The 15,924-nt window shown below is 42.4% G+C and overlaps 1 protein-coding gene across 3 annotated transcripts; it reads left to right on the forward strand.

Annotated features, from left to right (window-relative positions):
* Window positions 1-4,779: 4,779 nt before the first annotated feature.
* pidd1 (p53-induced death domain protein 1) lies at window positions 4,780-15,566 on the forward strand. 3 transcript variants are annotated; one of them, XM_048972474.1, is made up of 16 exons: window positions 4,780-5,047; window positions 5,621-6,392; window positions 7,138-7,551; window positions 7,726-7,881; window positions 7,991-8,042; window positions 9,039-9,240; window positions 9,343-9,492; window positions 9,818-9,991; window positions 10,358-10,505; window positions 11,010-11,145; window positions 12,419-12,569; window positions 12,683-12,806; window positions 12,954-13,069; window positions 13,160-13,267; window positions 13,959-14,140; window positions 14,348-15,566. In XM_048972474.1, the coding sequence occupies exons 2-16, from the start codon at window positions 5,744-5,746 to the stop codon at window positions 14,568-14,570; spliced, it is 2,985 nt and encodes a 994-aa protein (XP_048828431.1). In that variant the 5' UTR covers window positions 4,780-5,047; window positions 5,621-5,743; the 3' UTR covers window positions 14,571-15,566. The 3 variants fall into 3 exon arrangements, with proteins under 3 accessions (XP_048828431.1, XP_048828434.1, XP_048828432.1); XM_048972477.1 differs by having other exon boundaries at window positions 7,726-7,823; window positions 7,996-8,042; XM_048972475.1 differs by having other exon boundaries at window positions 4,780-5,023.
* Window positions 15,567-15,924: the final 358 nt, after the last annotated feature.

A 15,924-nucleotide genomic window follows, 5' to 3' on the forward strand; every position in this document is an offset into this window, starting at 1 on the left:
AATGCACCCATCATAAGCAGAAAATACGTCACGTATGAATATGATAAGATTAAGTAAATACTGAATAAGTGCATAAGCACTGTAACTACCTAAATACCAGTAATTGAAAAGTAAATTAATAAATAGAAGTTTATTTGGTTAAAAAGAAAAAAAATGCGGAAATGTGGAAATGCAGTGCAGGCTTTTACCTTAACCTGCATCTCGCCAGTCTGATAATGTACCACTGCTGCACTCGTTTTCATTTTATAAAATGATAAAAATGCTGATGAAATACATTGCAGTATGTTACAAACATAGATATGAGGCACAGTGGTATATAACATATCTGTAACACAGGTCGATCTGTGTGAGGCTTACTTTTATAACTGAATGACATAACTCTGTGATTTATTAAGCTGTAAGAGATTTATTAACTGTGTGAGATGACCGACATGGACAAGACGAGCCTTTAGTTTAGCGTGATGTGAACAATTGGGGCAGTCCCTTCTCCTTGCAAGACCATCAAAGTATGACATTATGTTAGACATCGAGATGAGCAACACAGACGACAGATGCTGTGATCTGTAGCAGGACTTGATGTAGTTCATCATATAAATAGTGTCTGCATATCTAGATGGACACAAATAAAACAAGCCACCTCTCTTTGTACCAACGTAAGTTCGCAAACTGAGCTTCTGCTAGTGCACTGTAAAAGCTGTCCAGTATAGATGTAGTGAACTTGTTCTTGAGAGCGATGCCATACTGCATGTCAGTTAACTCTAGTTGAGCCTTCAGAGGTTCTTTCTCGCGGTTGAAGGAAACGGGTCGTTGGAGAATCGTTGGCTTTACTGATAGTTACCCTCTATCTGCATGTTCTTCTCCTTCCTCCTGCAAAACTCATCCTGGAACCATGTAATCTTCCCCATGTACAGCTTCCTGCAGTGTGCAGGAACATACAGACTATTTAGGCAGAACACCTCGTTGTATGGGTGTGGTGGGGCGGTTTTGGGTGCCTTGCAAGAATAAAACATATTGTATTGAACTCCCTGATTCCTGTTTAACACCTTAAGACCTCTGAAAATATTAAATATTACAAACATATTTGTCCATAAAAGAGTTACATCATTTTCAAGACAGAGAGAAATGTTATAGAAATGTTGTGAATACATGTCAAGTGTGCAAAGCCATCGGGTGGTACACAGGAAACAAAAAGCACATTCACAATCTCCTGGTGTGAGAGAGTTCTGCTGTTTAGACACACCCAAGAACTAAAAAGGAACTCTGTATATATCCATCCGTATATCACTGTAACTGCTCAATCCCAAATGGGGTTTGTGGGGGGGACCGGGGCCTATCCCAGGATAGCCCCTAAAACAGCGCTTTAGGTTTCACACCTAAATATTCGTGGTCTGGTGGCCAACCTTCACTGATTGCACATTCCATCAGTCAGAGCATTGTGTGAAGGTTGTATTTGCAGGGCAATAGCGCAGTGGTTATGCTGCAATACTGCAATCCATACAACATATTGGGAGATATACAGGTATCAAACATCAAAAGAGGACAAATTGTTGATGTGTGTCTCACTGGCATATCTGTGGCAGGACAGCAGGTCTTTGTGGTGTATCGAGAGACACAGTATCTAGGATAATGTTGGCATACCACCATGAAGGATTTCAGTCTGGTGCACTGCTAGGACTTACAGTTTTTCTCAGTTGCTTTGGTGCATTTCTCACAACAGAATTAAACTTTGCACAATAGTTAGTTCAACCTCCACAACATGTAGTCGTTTTGGCACAACCTTCTGCCGGTTTCATGTTCATTTCGTCCAAAGGCAAATGCCTTTGGACATGAAGCAGTTGAGTAAGTACAAATATCTAAAGAATGGTCGCTTTTGACTTGCTATTCATCACTATCTCCTTGCTTTCATCATGAATGTCACAATTATTTATACTTTACCGGCTAAATAGTCATTGTCCTTACAACTAATAGTCTTCATTTCATTGCTTGTGTCATTGCACTCAAAATTGTTGAACATCTTGTCAAACAATTTGTACACCCATTTTGAAAACCCTATTTTTAAGGAGTTTCCATGAAAATCTCCATAAATTACTTCTCAGGTGAACCTTATCTCACACTAATGAAAATTGGTGTGTGTTACTCTTACTTGCAACCAATGAAAAGCCTCTTCTACCCAGTCACAGGTGAATCGCGTTACAGTATCCCCTACTCTGCAAGTATATATATAATGTAAACCAACAGACAGGATTGGCATGAGGTGCATACTGAATCTACAAAACTGCAGAACATGGAACGTCAGCCTTGTGGAAGAGGGGTGAGGATCGGTGGAGGACGAGGACAAAACCGGGTAAGAAGAGGCCAACCACATAGACACGTTCCTGACGAAATCAGGGCAACACTTGTGGATCATGTGATAAACCATGGCCTCACAATGGCCGGGGCTGGTCGAAGGGTGCAGCCAAATGTTGGGAGAACTACTGTCAGTTCTATTATTCAGACATTTCGTCGGGAAAACAGGTGAGCATACTGTAATGTAGTTATTCAGCACAAATTAATTTGCTCTGCACTTTCATAGTCATACAGGAGACTTGCATTAGGACATGACCTTATAGATCTTTACATATAGACGTACTGTAACTGAAGCGCAGACTTGGCCCAGGTGTGGCATAGTGTGCTGTGGTACAATACAGTAATGCTGTAAAGAAAGGAGTTTTGAATGATAGTCCTGTAACAATTACTGTAAGCATGTTTGCGCTTATTTATGTTTTGTGTTTTTTCATCTGCATCTCAAAAAGGACTGCCAGACAACCTAGAAGAGGTGGAAGAGGTCCACTTTTGACTCCGCAGCAAGAGGAAAGAATTTGTGCAATGGTGGCTGCAAACGACGCTTTGAGACTGAGAGAAATACAAAGAACTGTCGTAGAAGATGACACCATCTTCGGAAATATTCAGTCAATATCAATTTCCACCATAGACAGAGTCCTCAGACGGAATGAAATGTCCATGAAGCAACTGTACAAAGTACCATTTGAACGGAACAGTGATCGAGTGAAGGAGCTCCGTCACCAGTCTGTGCAGGTAAAACATGTTTGCATATGTACCTCTGTTTACTGTAAATGTTTAGGCCATGTACTGCACTTACATTTATGCATGTTACTGTAATCCTATTTACAGTTCAAACTGTACAATCTGTTGTGCCAAATGCACCATTACAGACTTTTTTATTCTCATCCTTTGTATAGCGTATCCTGGAATTGGAGGCCAGGGAACCCCTGCACACGTTTGTATATCTTGACGAAGCGGGATTCAATCTCGCAAAAGGCAGACGGCGTGGACGAAATCACATTGGAGAAAGAGTCACCATTGATGTCCCAGGCCAACGAGGAGGAAATATTACAATGTGTGCAGCAATCTCAGAAAATGGCGTTCACACCCATATTCATCGTATTGGTGCATACAATACACAACACCTGTTGGCTTTTCTGGACGCTCTTTATAGGGACCTAATCCCACAAAATGAAAGGGATGATCCTGGTGACAATCGGACAATGTATGTAGTGGTTTGGGATAATGTTGGCTTCCATCACTCTGCTGTAGTCAGGCAGTGGTTTGCAGCACACGACAGGATGCTTATGGAGTTTCTTCCTCCTTATACTCCATTCCTAAATCCAATTGAGGAGTTTTTCTCTTCCTGGAGGTGGAAGATATATGACAGGCATCCACAAACCCAAATGACCCTGCTAGCAGCTATGGATGCAGCTTGTGATGACATCACAGCAGAGTCCTGCAGAGGGTGGATTCGACACTCCAGAAGATACTTTCCCCGATGCATCGATAGAGCTGACATTCGCTGTGACGTTGATGCAAATATGTGGGCAGACAGACGGGAGCGTCTAGATATCAATGATTGATATGCAGCAGTGTCTGTTTTTCAGTTTTTTTTGTTTCATAGCTACTACAGTCAGGTTTACTGTCTAAGTGAGTTTATGTTTGCTGTAAAATGTTTGATTTACTGTATTTCCCCAGTTGCACAATGCTGTGAACAGATTCAATTAAATATTATCAAGAGTGCATATGAAGTGTCTTGATTTTCCTTTACAATTTATGGTCTTCAACATGCCATGCATGCTGTCCAGACTTGACATGTCATTGGGAAGCACCTACAAAGAAATCCGTCACAATGAGAACATGTTCAAACCATTTGATTTTGTGACCAAAGGTGCTGGTGTAATGACTTGTAATTGTGACAGTCCTGACACTTTGATATACGTACTTGCTTTTGATGAATATATTATCTGTTTTGATTAAGGGACTTGCTTTTGAAGCATTGACTACTTATTTTGAGCAACTGACTTGCCTTTTTGATGAAGTGACTCACTTTTGCAAGTTATCCACAATGTTTTGCAGTTTTGCACTAATTGTTTTGAGAAGAGCCTTAGTAGTGGTGCAGAGATCAATTCTGTTGTGAGAAATGCACCAAAGCAACTGAGAAAAACTGTAAGTCCCATAAAACAAGGAAAAAGCGCTTCATTAATGAGAAACAGAGAAGAACCAGGCTGCAGTTTGCAGAAAAAAACATATTATTCACAGATGCAAACCCATAAACTGGGAAATGAGTGAAACAAAACATTCTCTTGTGGTCTCTTAATTTTTTCCAGACCTGTAGATAGATAGATATTTTCTTTGTAAATGCGCTGTTGCTAGTAATTTTAAAAACATTGTTTGACGCGTAATGATGACTATTCCCCCCAGCCGCCTGTGACGACATCACCATGCGCCATAACAGCTACTGTATTGTAACTGTAATCGTACCGGACTGTTCGTGATCAAATACTTTTACGTTTGAAGCAAACCTTGGGTCCTGTCGAACTATATGAACATATTTTCGATCTGCTGATTTTTTTCCTAAAGGAAACCTTTTCCTCTTTCCTGCCAGTCAAACGGAAACAATAATGTAGATATGAATTTGAACTTCCACCTTTCTGTTTCATACGGTTCCAAAAATGTATGCAGATTAGCTACTAAGGTAACTCGGTGCGTTAAAACCTAGGTAAATATTGAATGAACTATAAAAAATTGCAATAATTATTGAAATCTTGTCAAATGTCACGAAATAATGCTCGAATATAGACTGGAATATACTTTCTGTCGTTACGAATATGAATTATATGATGCATGTGATTATTCAGTTTCAGTTAGTAAAACTTAAATTACTCGAGTGCTTTTTGTTTTCGATATTAATGAGCCTGTCAACTAACGCAATTAGAGAATCTCAGTACATGAACTATATTAAATGTAATTTAAAACAAATGGTTAGTTCATCGCTGAGAAGAAACGAAAAAGAAAATGTGTTTGGAAATATTCTCGTATCGCCTAAACTAGAATAATGTAATTATGCATCTATAACACCTGCATGCTGTCAAAGATTCGATACTAAATGATGAAATTAACTTATAGATGTGTTTCCTTTTAATGTATATACTTATATATGTATAATGTGTGGCAGTGTTTTAATGTATACGTTTTTGGTTATACTTTGTAGAAATAATTTTCCCCCTTAAACCTATTATGTTGAAGTAACTGTGCCTGCTTGAACTAATTTAAAACTGCCCGTATTTGACAGATCTACTAAGAAGTCATGGCAGACTCTCTGGGAGAACAACAGAATATAAGTTTTTGACATCTGCACAAAATAATTTACCGTATGATGGGGTGGAGGATGTGACAGTGGAGGAGAGAAGGAACAATGGAAAAGGAAAGTGAATGGATGATGTGTCAAAAGGAGGATGTTGCAGAGACGGATTCCATTTGCAGCTTACTGAGAAGACTACAGATGCAGCAAATGGTGAAGTGCCAAGAGGAACACACTCGTCAACAGCAAGGAAGAAGGAGGCCCCAGTGTAAGGAAACAGAAGTTGAAGCCAGCCAACTGGAGGAAGACACAAAACACAGTGAGAATGATGGACGGGAGGCAGACGGCGAGAATCGTGCTGATGATAAAAGAAGAAACGAAGAAGAAGATGATGAGTCTGTGTCAAGCTCCTCCTCTGATGTTCCATCCTTGGACACCTGTACCCCCACTAAATCAGTCGAGTCTTCATCTTCCTCCTCCAACCTTCTCTATTCTCACATCACCTCCTCCTGCCCTCCTCTGCCCTATCTTTGCCCCCCTGTTCCACCTCCTGTGGAACTAGATGTGGTGTTGGTTGACAGTCGACTGACACTAGACGTGTACCGAGGTGGGACAGCCTTGCTGAAAACTCTATGGGAGAATTTCCCAGGCAAGGTGAAGGAGGTGCAGTATCTGAGAATTGGCTCAGAGGAGAGCGAGAGCCTGGAGACGGTTCTGGATCTCTTGCCACACCTCAGACTGCTTCGTTCTCTGGCTATTAGAGGTAGTGTTATAATAAAGCAGGAGCCTTCTGATCTGCTTGCTTATTTTGATAAATACTCAGGCGCAACATTGCATTATAGATGCTGATACAATCGTGCAAAGCACTCTGGGAGATCTGACACAGCGCTAAACCTTTATGACGTAACTGGAATGTTTGAGCACTAATATTGTTTTCACATGGGGGCTTCATAGGCGCTTGGTTGGACAGTTGACATCTTTATCTCAATCAGCTTATACAGTGGTTGGGTTCAACCAGAAACCGGTGCTGCTTCAGCATCTACTGGCGTTCATGCTTCACCCCTGGGTTGCGCATGAACAAACACACACATTTTATTGTAACATTTTCAATGGCTTTATTCTTAATTTCAAATAAATAAAGGAGACATTGAGAATAAAGCCGAAAGAAAGGTTGAAGTCACATTGTTGTTTTGTGGGCTGAGCGGGTTGAGCACAAGCTAAAGTGCCGCCCAGAAAACTTAGCATGCCAGGTTCGGGTTTAATCATCAAATGATGTGTGATTGATATCTCTGTCATTGGTGGTATTTTTATGATTTCCTGTTATTTACGATTATGAAGTATATTTATGTATAGACATCAGAGACATGATTCTGTTGTTGACGGTTGCTTACTGGTGTAAATGCTAATCTTACTTCTTCTGTTCTTCTCCTGCCTCAAACTGCCACCTTTCTCATTTTTCTTCGCACATGGTACCACTTTCTCTTCGTATCCCTCTTGCTGCTTCCAAGGCCACTGTCTTCAGGATTCCCTGGGGCATCCCCTGCCTGGCGTCCTCTCCTCCCTGCCTCCATCGCTCTCCTCCCTCACTCTCCTGACCCACCTGGACCTCTCTTTCAACTGTTTCACCTCTCTCCCCCCTTGCCTTCTCTCTCTACCCTGCTTATCCATCCTCATCCTCTCACACAACCACCTCTCTTCCTTACCTTCTAATTGGGGCTGCCTGTCTTCCCTCACATACCTCTCTGTCATGGGAAACCAGCTCTGCTCTCTCCCCGCTAGCCTGGCCCAGCTGGGGGCTCTGCACACCTTAGATGTCTCCCACAACTTCCTGGAGAACCTGCCTGAGGAGATCGGGGAGCTCAGGTGTTTGAATAAGATGGAGCTGTCCCACAACAGGCTGAGGGAGCTTCCGGAAACGCTACGTAAGCACGAGAGAAGCACTGATGATCCTAAAGCTACATTATATTTTAATATCCAAATATCAGAAGTAAAATACTGTATTGGTATATAAATCCATGCATATAACCATAAAGTCAAATTTAAAAAAATATTTTGACTCTATAATGATATTCTGGTTAACCTCACTGCTCTTTCAGAGACACTCGTCAATCTCAGGGAGCTGATGGCCAACAGCAACCATCTACGTTGTGTCCCAGAGTTTCTGACCAAACTGCCTCACCTGAAGACGCTGGACGTGCGTAACAACCCCACCGGGCGATCCACTACACCTCCACCAGCTCTTCCGAACCCAGGTCTTGGGGGGGGTGTTGTGTTTTTGTTTCTCTAAAGCTGAAATTATTTTAATGACTTATTTAATTGCAGTCTACACAGTCTTCACTAAACTAAGATTTTATTTCTCAGCTCAGGCAAAAGCAGGTCCTTCTGAATTGCACCTTGGAGCCAGCCAACATCGGTAAATGTTCACGCATTTATAAAGTGCGGGAAAGGGAGCTTAATGCTAGGCTTTTGCCATTTCCTCAGAAAATCATACCTCTGTCGTTTTAACACACAATCACGATCTGAACTGCAGTCTGTCTTCCCAAATTTGAAATGAACTGTCACGAATATCCAGATTCCAATAGCGATAGGACACTGTATGGGGCAGCCTGTGTGCCTGTAATCAGAAGGCCACTGGTTCAAACTCAGCCTCAGCACGTCTGCGGGTCCTTGAGCAAGACCCATAACCTCCAGCTCCCTGGGCGCCACTACAGGTGGCAGCCCTTCGTGGACAGCTTACTCTACAAAAAAAAAGAGCGAGTTGAGGGAGGTGTGCACCACGGGGAATTGATTATTATTATTACATGGACTGTTGGGATACACTTCTCAATCAGTGTATTCAGGAGACAAAAATTCCCAGAGTCACACTCCAGAATCTTGTGGAAAGCCTTCACAGAAGAGTGGCAGCTGTTGTAGCAGCAAGGGGGGGGGGGCAACTCCATACTGATGCCTGTGGATTTAGAATGGGATGTCATACAAGTAGTATAACAAAGTAATAGTACAAATAAGTAATAGTAAACAAAGTCCCGTGAAAGGTGGTTGAAAAGATTAGGAGGCGCCGACTGAGGCCTGACACAGCTTACAGTGTAGTACAGATCCACATTATTACTGCCCATCAAAGTTTTATGTGATGTTTTGAAACATAAAAGGTCATGATCTCTATGATTCACATGAAAAGAACATTGTGGACATCTTCAATATTGATTAATTACAATTTTGAAATGAAGGTTTCTGTTTCTTATTCGGCATGCTTGTACTTTTTATTAGATAACAGTTGTAAAAATCTGTTTGCAGTGCCCCGCGGCCCCATCCAGCGTGTGCTTCATCAGACGGGCCCCTGACTCACATGGGCTCTGTGACTGATATGCGGATATGGAAGGTGGATGTTAATACCTGTTGTTTTCATTCTTAGCTTCTCCGTGACACCAGCTGGCCATCATGTCTTCCTCCCCAGAGGGGTGGAGTTGCTCTTCCCTGAAGGTTGTGTGGGACACTCCACTGAGCTTGAGTGGGCAGAAACGAGGCCAGATAAGAAGTGGATCTGCTTGGAAGAGCACGACCACCTGCTGAGCTGGCCCTTGGAGCTCCTCCCTCATGGCATCATTTTTCAGAAGGTTTTAGAAGCCGTGGCTTTCCTTAATGGGCATCCTGTTTTTCTGGCAGTGTTTTAGATGGAAGCAGTCATTGTGATCCTCATCTGTCTCTCTGTGGCTCAGCCAGTACAGGTGTGTATGCCGTACCAGCAGAAAACCAGGCGGGAGATTGTGGTGCGTCGATTTGATGGCTCATCCTGGAGCACGCTACAGACTTGGACTAGAAGAGGGAGCCCAAGTAACAGCGCCAGGCCTGGGGGGCGGCGGGCTCGGGTATGGAGGAAAAAGGGACTGCCAACATAACACTGATTTAACTGCACATTCCATCAGGCCTGGGGGGCGGCAGGCTCGAGTATGGAGGAATAAGGGACTGCCAACATAACACTGATTTAACTGCACATTCCATCAGGCCTGGGGGGCGGCAGGCTCGAGTATGGAGGAATAAGGGACTGCTGACATAACACCGATTTAACTGCACGTTCCATCAGGCCTGAGGGGCGGCAGGCTCGAGTATGGAGGAAAAAGGGACTGCCGACCTCATAACACTGATTTGACTGACATTCCCTAACTCATCTTCGCTTTCCGTCTCTCCCTGCAGCTGGCCTGCTGCACCGTTAGCCACTTCTCCTGGTTCGTGGTGGTGTCCTGTCCAGTCAGAGACACCTGTTCGGTTTCACCAGAGGGCGCCCTCCTAGTGTCCAGTGTCAACCCTGCAATCAAGCTCAGGTTCCTGCCTTCCTCCACCACCCAGACTCGCACAGTCACTCTCCAGGTGCATCCTACCCCTGTGCCAAAGACAAGAGAACGATCATTCTAAGGCACGAGTTCATTAAAAACTAACAGCTCATTATACCTGAATAATACTGTGCACGTAATGCCCTAGCCTTAGCCCCGGAATGTTAGGTTTCAGCTTCAGCACTCTATACCAGTTTTTAATAAAATAAAATTCACTCTGAATTTGGCCAAGTGAGTTCTTTTCTGAACAAACACATTGTCAATAAACCTGTTATAGTTGAAATATTATAATTTATTATATAATCTAATTTTACTAAGTATAACAGGAGATTGTCATCGTCCTAGTTTCAAAGACCTTGTGAAGCCCAGTGCATGACTGAATATTAAATTGCATTTCCTGCAGGTCCTGCAGGTGGAAGTGTCTGTGGTGCGTGAACTGAGCAGTGACCCCACTGCCAGTGCTAGTCCCCTGCTGTGTCTCTCTCAGTCCCCCAGTTTGCCTTACCTTCAACCAGTTACCGTTCAGGTCCCGCTGCCTCCGGGATTGACTGGTATGTGTATTGAAAGCCAGAAGGAAATGTGTTTCTGTGTGCTGTGTATTTAGGTCCAAACGTCTTACTCTGGTAAATAAAGGTTTGTTGAAAAGAATGCGTCTGTCTCAAAGGCAGCTGTGTTTATTGTCAGTGTTACGGCGCATTTGGTTGATCTGAATGCTGAGTTCTGGGTGGCTGTAACCTGTCACTACAGCAGCGGCCTCCTCACCACATAACTACATGTTAAACGTTATTGGCTAACAGTTTTCGTTATGGTTCAGTTTTATTTATCTTGTACTCAAGGTACCTGTCAAAGCTTAGATTTAATACCTACTTGCTGAGTCTTATGCTTCTTGTTTAACATCAGTTGGTCTCCATCAGTGGGGACATTAGCAGATCTTTGGTTTGCTAGAAGCCCTAAATTTTGGTGCAGTACTAAAGCAAGTGGAAAGGGTGAACCTGTGGGCGACGTGCAGAAACAAAGTAATTTAATTTGTGCGGCCGTGTGCTTCTGTCTCGCAGGTCATACGGTTGACATGTCCTGTCTGTATCTGCTGCACAGACAGCCGGACTGCCAAACCTGGACTGACGTAACGCCACAGACTCCGCTCCGTGTCACACAGCTATATGTCGTCTTCAGTGTCAGCCATTTCTCATGGTGTGTGCAGTTTTGGTGCACGTGTCACTCCGCCGCCCCTGCAGTTCGCAGTTTTACACTTACTGTGAGACGTCACTTACTGATGAATATCCTGGGCGACATTATTTTGTTCTGCTTATTGTTAGCCATGTTCACAGAATAAGTTAATGGAAGATGCATGGAAACAAAGGGGGATCACAAGTAGCCAATATAGAATTAGTAAAAAAGGCTAAAAGAACTTAGCTAAACTAGAACTTAGCTAAAGAACTTAGCCTAAGTTTATATTCATTCCGTAGGATCTTACCCATATGTTTTAAATGCAAACATTGTATAGCCATTGGTCGGCATGTTATGCATATTATTGTCTGATTGATTAGCCTTAAGCTACCCTTTTACATTTTTATATTTAATGCTGTTATTATGACTTGATTCTTGATTGACACGTGGGTTCAGTGCTCGATTTGAGCTGCTTGGGTCTCATTGTTGCCACTGAGTTAGTACTGAAATCAGAAAGCTGAGTGTATTCTACAGGTAGTGATACAGAAAACAGGAGAAGTTTAGAGTAGGTATTCCTACTCACATATTTTATATGAATTTAATATTACAATAATCCACTAAAGTGTTGCCGAAGGAAAGTCAATTTAAAGGGTAGTTCTGTTCACAAATTAAATTTTGTGACATGCAGCCATCAGCAGCTTGGGTCCTTCATGGGGTCCGGTAAATGTTGAAGCATTTACAAAAAAAGGCTAAAATGAGCAGGACAAAAGCCGCTCCTCCCCTCTCCTTCTGCACCTGTCATATTTTGCTTCTTTATGTTCATTCTTCCATATCATTGATTTAAGAACATAAGAAATTTACAAACGAGAGGAGGCTGTTCTGCCCATCAAGATCGTTTGGGGAGAACTTAACTATTATTATTTGCTACATTGTCCTGCGGCCCCAGATAGATAGTGATTCAAATAATGCCTCGGTGTTCTGTGTTTATGATTTAAAAGAAGATTGACAGGCCAACACATCTATATTTTCTATAAGATTGCTGTGTTCATGCAAAAAAATCGAAAGCTAAGGATATAAAATATATTTTTTTATGAAATGCCTTCTTTAGTGCATGTGAACTCTGTATAGGTGAGTTTCTCCCTAAAAACGCATGTGAGAAGATCTGTCCCTATGAATGGGCTTTATGAATATGATTTTTTACTAATTCTATATTGGCTACTTGTGATCCCCCTTTGTTTCCATGCATCTTCCATTAACGTATTCTGTGAACATGACTAATGGTGGATCACTTTTCCAGGTACTGGCTGTGGTACACAACTCAGCGCTGCGTAAGCGGGGTGGTCAGGAAGGTCTATCAAAGGCTCCGGCAGTTCCGGGTCCAGTTCCTGGTGCTGCAAAGGAAGAGTGACCCAGAGCAGGTCTTGTTGCAGTGCCTGCCTCACAACAAGGTGTGTGGCGTCTCTGCGTCTGACTGTAAAATGTCATTTATTCCCAGTTTAAATAGGCAGGGTCTCCTAGCTGTACAGCACAGGAGGGATTTAGGGGCTGTTCCTGTGTCCAGGTGGAGAACACCATCCAGTACCTGTCCAGCCTGTACGAAGGACCACAGCCATCAGATTTCTGCGAGCTGCTGGAGGGGGAGCAGTTCTTTGCTGGCTTTGAGAAAGGCATTGACATTAGCACAGGTCAGTATCGCCCAGTCTAGCCCTCATGTAACCTGCATGGCACCTTTTCAGAAGTCTGGGCCGGCTGCTGGTTAACGTTCCAGAATCAAGATTTTCAATTTCATGCTTTTTTTTTTTACTTTGTACATATGCCATGTTCTCCTTCAGAGCGACCAGACTGTATAAACGGAAGGCTGTCCTTCATTTTCTACTCTCACTTGAAGAACCACAAGGAAGTGTACATCTGCTCTAACCAAAAGCAGCAGGGTCCTGTTAAAGGACAGGTAAGGCAATGTTGTGGCGTGGCAGAAAGTGTAAATTCATGTGTGAAGTGCTGTTTGTTTCCCCAAATAATTATCGTAATGCCTTTGCAGGTGTCATTCTATCGAGGGGAGATGCCGAGTGATGTCCCACAGGAAGTGGCTCAGAAGAGGAGGGGACCAAACAGCCAATGGCTGGCAACTTTGCCTTTACGGCTTCCTGTAATTAGCTTTATTTGAAGAACTTGTATCTCAGCACACAATTTGATTAAAATCCACAATGAATAATTTGTTGACATGAAGAGGTTACAAAATAAGTTTCTGAAAGTAATTGAAATTGATGGAAGCAATTGCATTTTTTACTTTACTTTTAACCTTAAAATAGATTCACAAGCAAACTTGGTCAGGGTGTGAAAAATTAACTTGACAGCAGCATTCCTAACTTCCCATTTCCAGAAAAGCTGGGTCAGTGTGAAAAGTACTAATAAAACCAAAAAGCAGCGGATTCTGTTTTATTCGTATTTAACTGAAAACAACACATTGATGTAATATGTGAACTAATAAGCTATTTTCTTCTTTTTATTAAATATTGTACTGAACATTAAAAATCCCATTTGAGACATTGCACAGGTTCTCCCGTACAGTCAGTTCCATTTAATACAATTAAATCAATCAATTAAGAATTAATAAAATTTTGCAATTCCAGTATGTTAAGTAGTTGCATAATTTAACAGAAAATTCATATTGAAACAAGAGAGAATTGATTCAGATGGATATTTGTTGCATTAAGTTTTAGCTCAATTTACCTGCACTGGTTGCGTTTTCAGTACAAAGTCAGACTCTCAGGAAAGGCTTAATGTTTGTTCTCTGTTTATCCAGTTCCACTCCCACCTTCACTGTTTCTGCTTCACAGGGTGCAGGAGGGATATCGGAGCCTCAAATTCCTCCTCTACGGCTGGGGGACCCGGAGAATGGCTATCTGACAGAAGCCAACCTGCTTGCCATCTCTCTGCAAATCAGCCAGGACTGGCGCAGCATCGGCATCAACCTGGGCTTTAGCTACGAGGAGCTGAACCGAATGCAGCACAAGCACAGGTGGCGGCTGGTCAGGGTGTCAGAAAGTCACTCTTAGCAATGAAAAGTTAGAGGAAGAGGAAGGCGAGGGACCAACGTCAGGGCAACAGATTGGATGACACATACACACACATAGACATACACACACGTACATACTGTCTTCAGTGGTCAATGTACACTATAATTGCCTCAGTTGCCATCTCATTGTTCCTTCTCCCATCTACCTAGGGACGACCTAGGAGTTTTGGTCCTGGACATTCTCTTCCACTGGGCCAGGAGACGAGGGCACACCGGGCCAGGAGCTGTCCCCGAATTAATTGACGCTATGACTAAGAGCGGGAGACAGGACTTGGCAGATGAAATTGAAGACATTGTGAGCCTGGGTAAAAGAAAGTACAGGGATTCCCTCCGGAGAGTGGGACTAGACACAGAAGGGCTTCTGGCGGAGTGAACTTCCAGAACGCAGCAGATGCTGGATCAGCTCTCAGATGACGCTGTCCAGATGGTTCACCTCAGGCAGAGAGGAGCACTAGCAGACTGCCACTGCAGTGCCACAGCGATTCTCTACTGTAGCCAAATACAGTGCAGAATGAAAACTTCAGTGTAATCAAATTCACTTTATCGATGCTGGTATTAACTGTATGGGTTATACAAATTCCAGGCTTTGTGGTGCTGCGTTGTCATAAATGGTAGCAGTACTGGACAAATGGATTCTCTGAACTGTAGTAAAGCAACAGCAGTCAGATTTGTAGCTCAGAAATTGTTTAGCTTGTAGTAATTCAGGTTACAGATTAACTGAAAACTTGAAAAATTCTGTGAGATCCAATGTTAAGCAAATGAACTGGAAACATTCATTGAGACGGCAAGTTTCACCATAATAGACTGGAAATAAAGTACCTCTGTTAGTATTGATTCTTTGCTTCGTTTTACTAACTGTAGCATGTAGTGTGACCGTTGTATATTTTTTTTATATAGTGTGGGCTGGACTGGCCATTTGGCAGTTTTATGTAGTAAGAAATTACTTGTAATCTGGATTACATAAATACTTGTTTTTTGGAATCAGATTAAGTAAAATAAATTACATTTAAAAATACTTGTAGTCAGATTACAGATACCTACTGTATGCTCCTGACTTAAAGACAGAGTTCCGTTTCTATCACTAGGCTGTTAAGCAAATTAGTCGATAAGCGAGGAGCCGCCCCTTATCCATATCACAAGCATGCTGCACTGGTACTGGGTTTGTGTCAACCACCATTAGATAATGTTTAATGTCACATTTGCACCATTTATAACATTTTTAGTATATTTATAAATGTTTAAACAGTAGTGTCCTATATACTGTAATAAACAGAGGGGGGAAAACCAGCTCTGATATACATTACTGAGGTTTGCATTCTGTAAATACAGGTAATCATATTTATTCTGAATAAAGGCCAAGACCCTGTGCTAGCTATGGTAGCAAATGCATAAAATGTTACAAGCAATATGGCAACATATGTATAAAAATGTTTTATGATTATGTAATATGGCAGTGTGGTAACTTACTGGGTGGTACGGTAACCTCAGGCTCTCTAGACTGTAAGATTAATTTTATGTATCTTCTTTTCCTGTGGGTTTCCTCAATGCATTGTGGTCTCCCTTATGCTTCTCCAAACATGTAGTTTTGGTGAGATGGTGTCTTAAGTAAAGTGTTCCATCCTGGGAGCCCCATGCACCTGGGTTGCTCTCTCAGAGGAGAGAGAGAGGCGAGGAGAAGCTGGGACCAGGAGCAGTCGCTTGGTCAGATGAGGCTTATGGTCAACAGT

This window comes from Brienomyrus brachyistius, chromosome 13, assembly GCF_023856365.1.
Source record: "Brienomyrus brachyistius isolate T26 chromosome 13, BBRACH_0.4, whole genome shotgun sequence".
Classification (NCBI taxonomy): Eukaryota; Metazoa; Chordata; class Actinopteri; order Osteoglossiformes; family Mormyridae; genus Brienomyrus; species Brienomyrus brachyistius.

Excerpts from the sequence above, each read along its gene's own strand:
- pidd1 (XM_048972474.1), top strand. The coding sequence starts at position 5,744 with ATGGAAAAGGAAAGTGAATGGATGATGTGTCAAAAGGAGGATGTTGCA. Across the intron at positions 9,493-9,817 it reads CTGGGGGGCGGCGGGCTCGG|CTGGCCTGCTGCACCGTTAG; the intron begins GTATGGAGGAAA and ends CTCTCCCTGCAG. Across the intron at positions 13,070-13,159 it reads AGGGTCCTGTTAAAGGACAG|GTGTCATTCTATCGAGGGGA; the intron begins GTAAGGCAATGT and ends ATGCCTTTGCAG.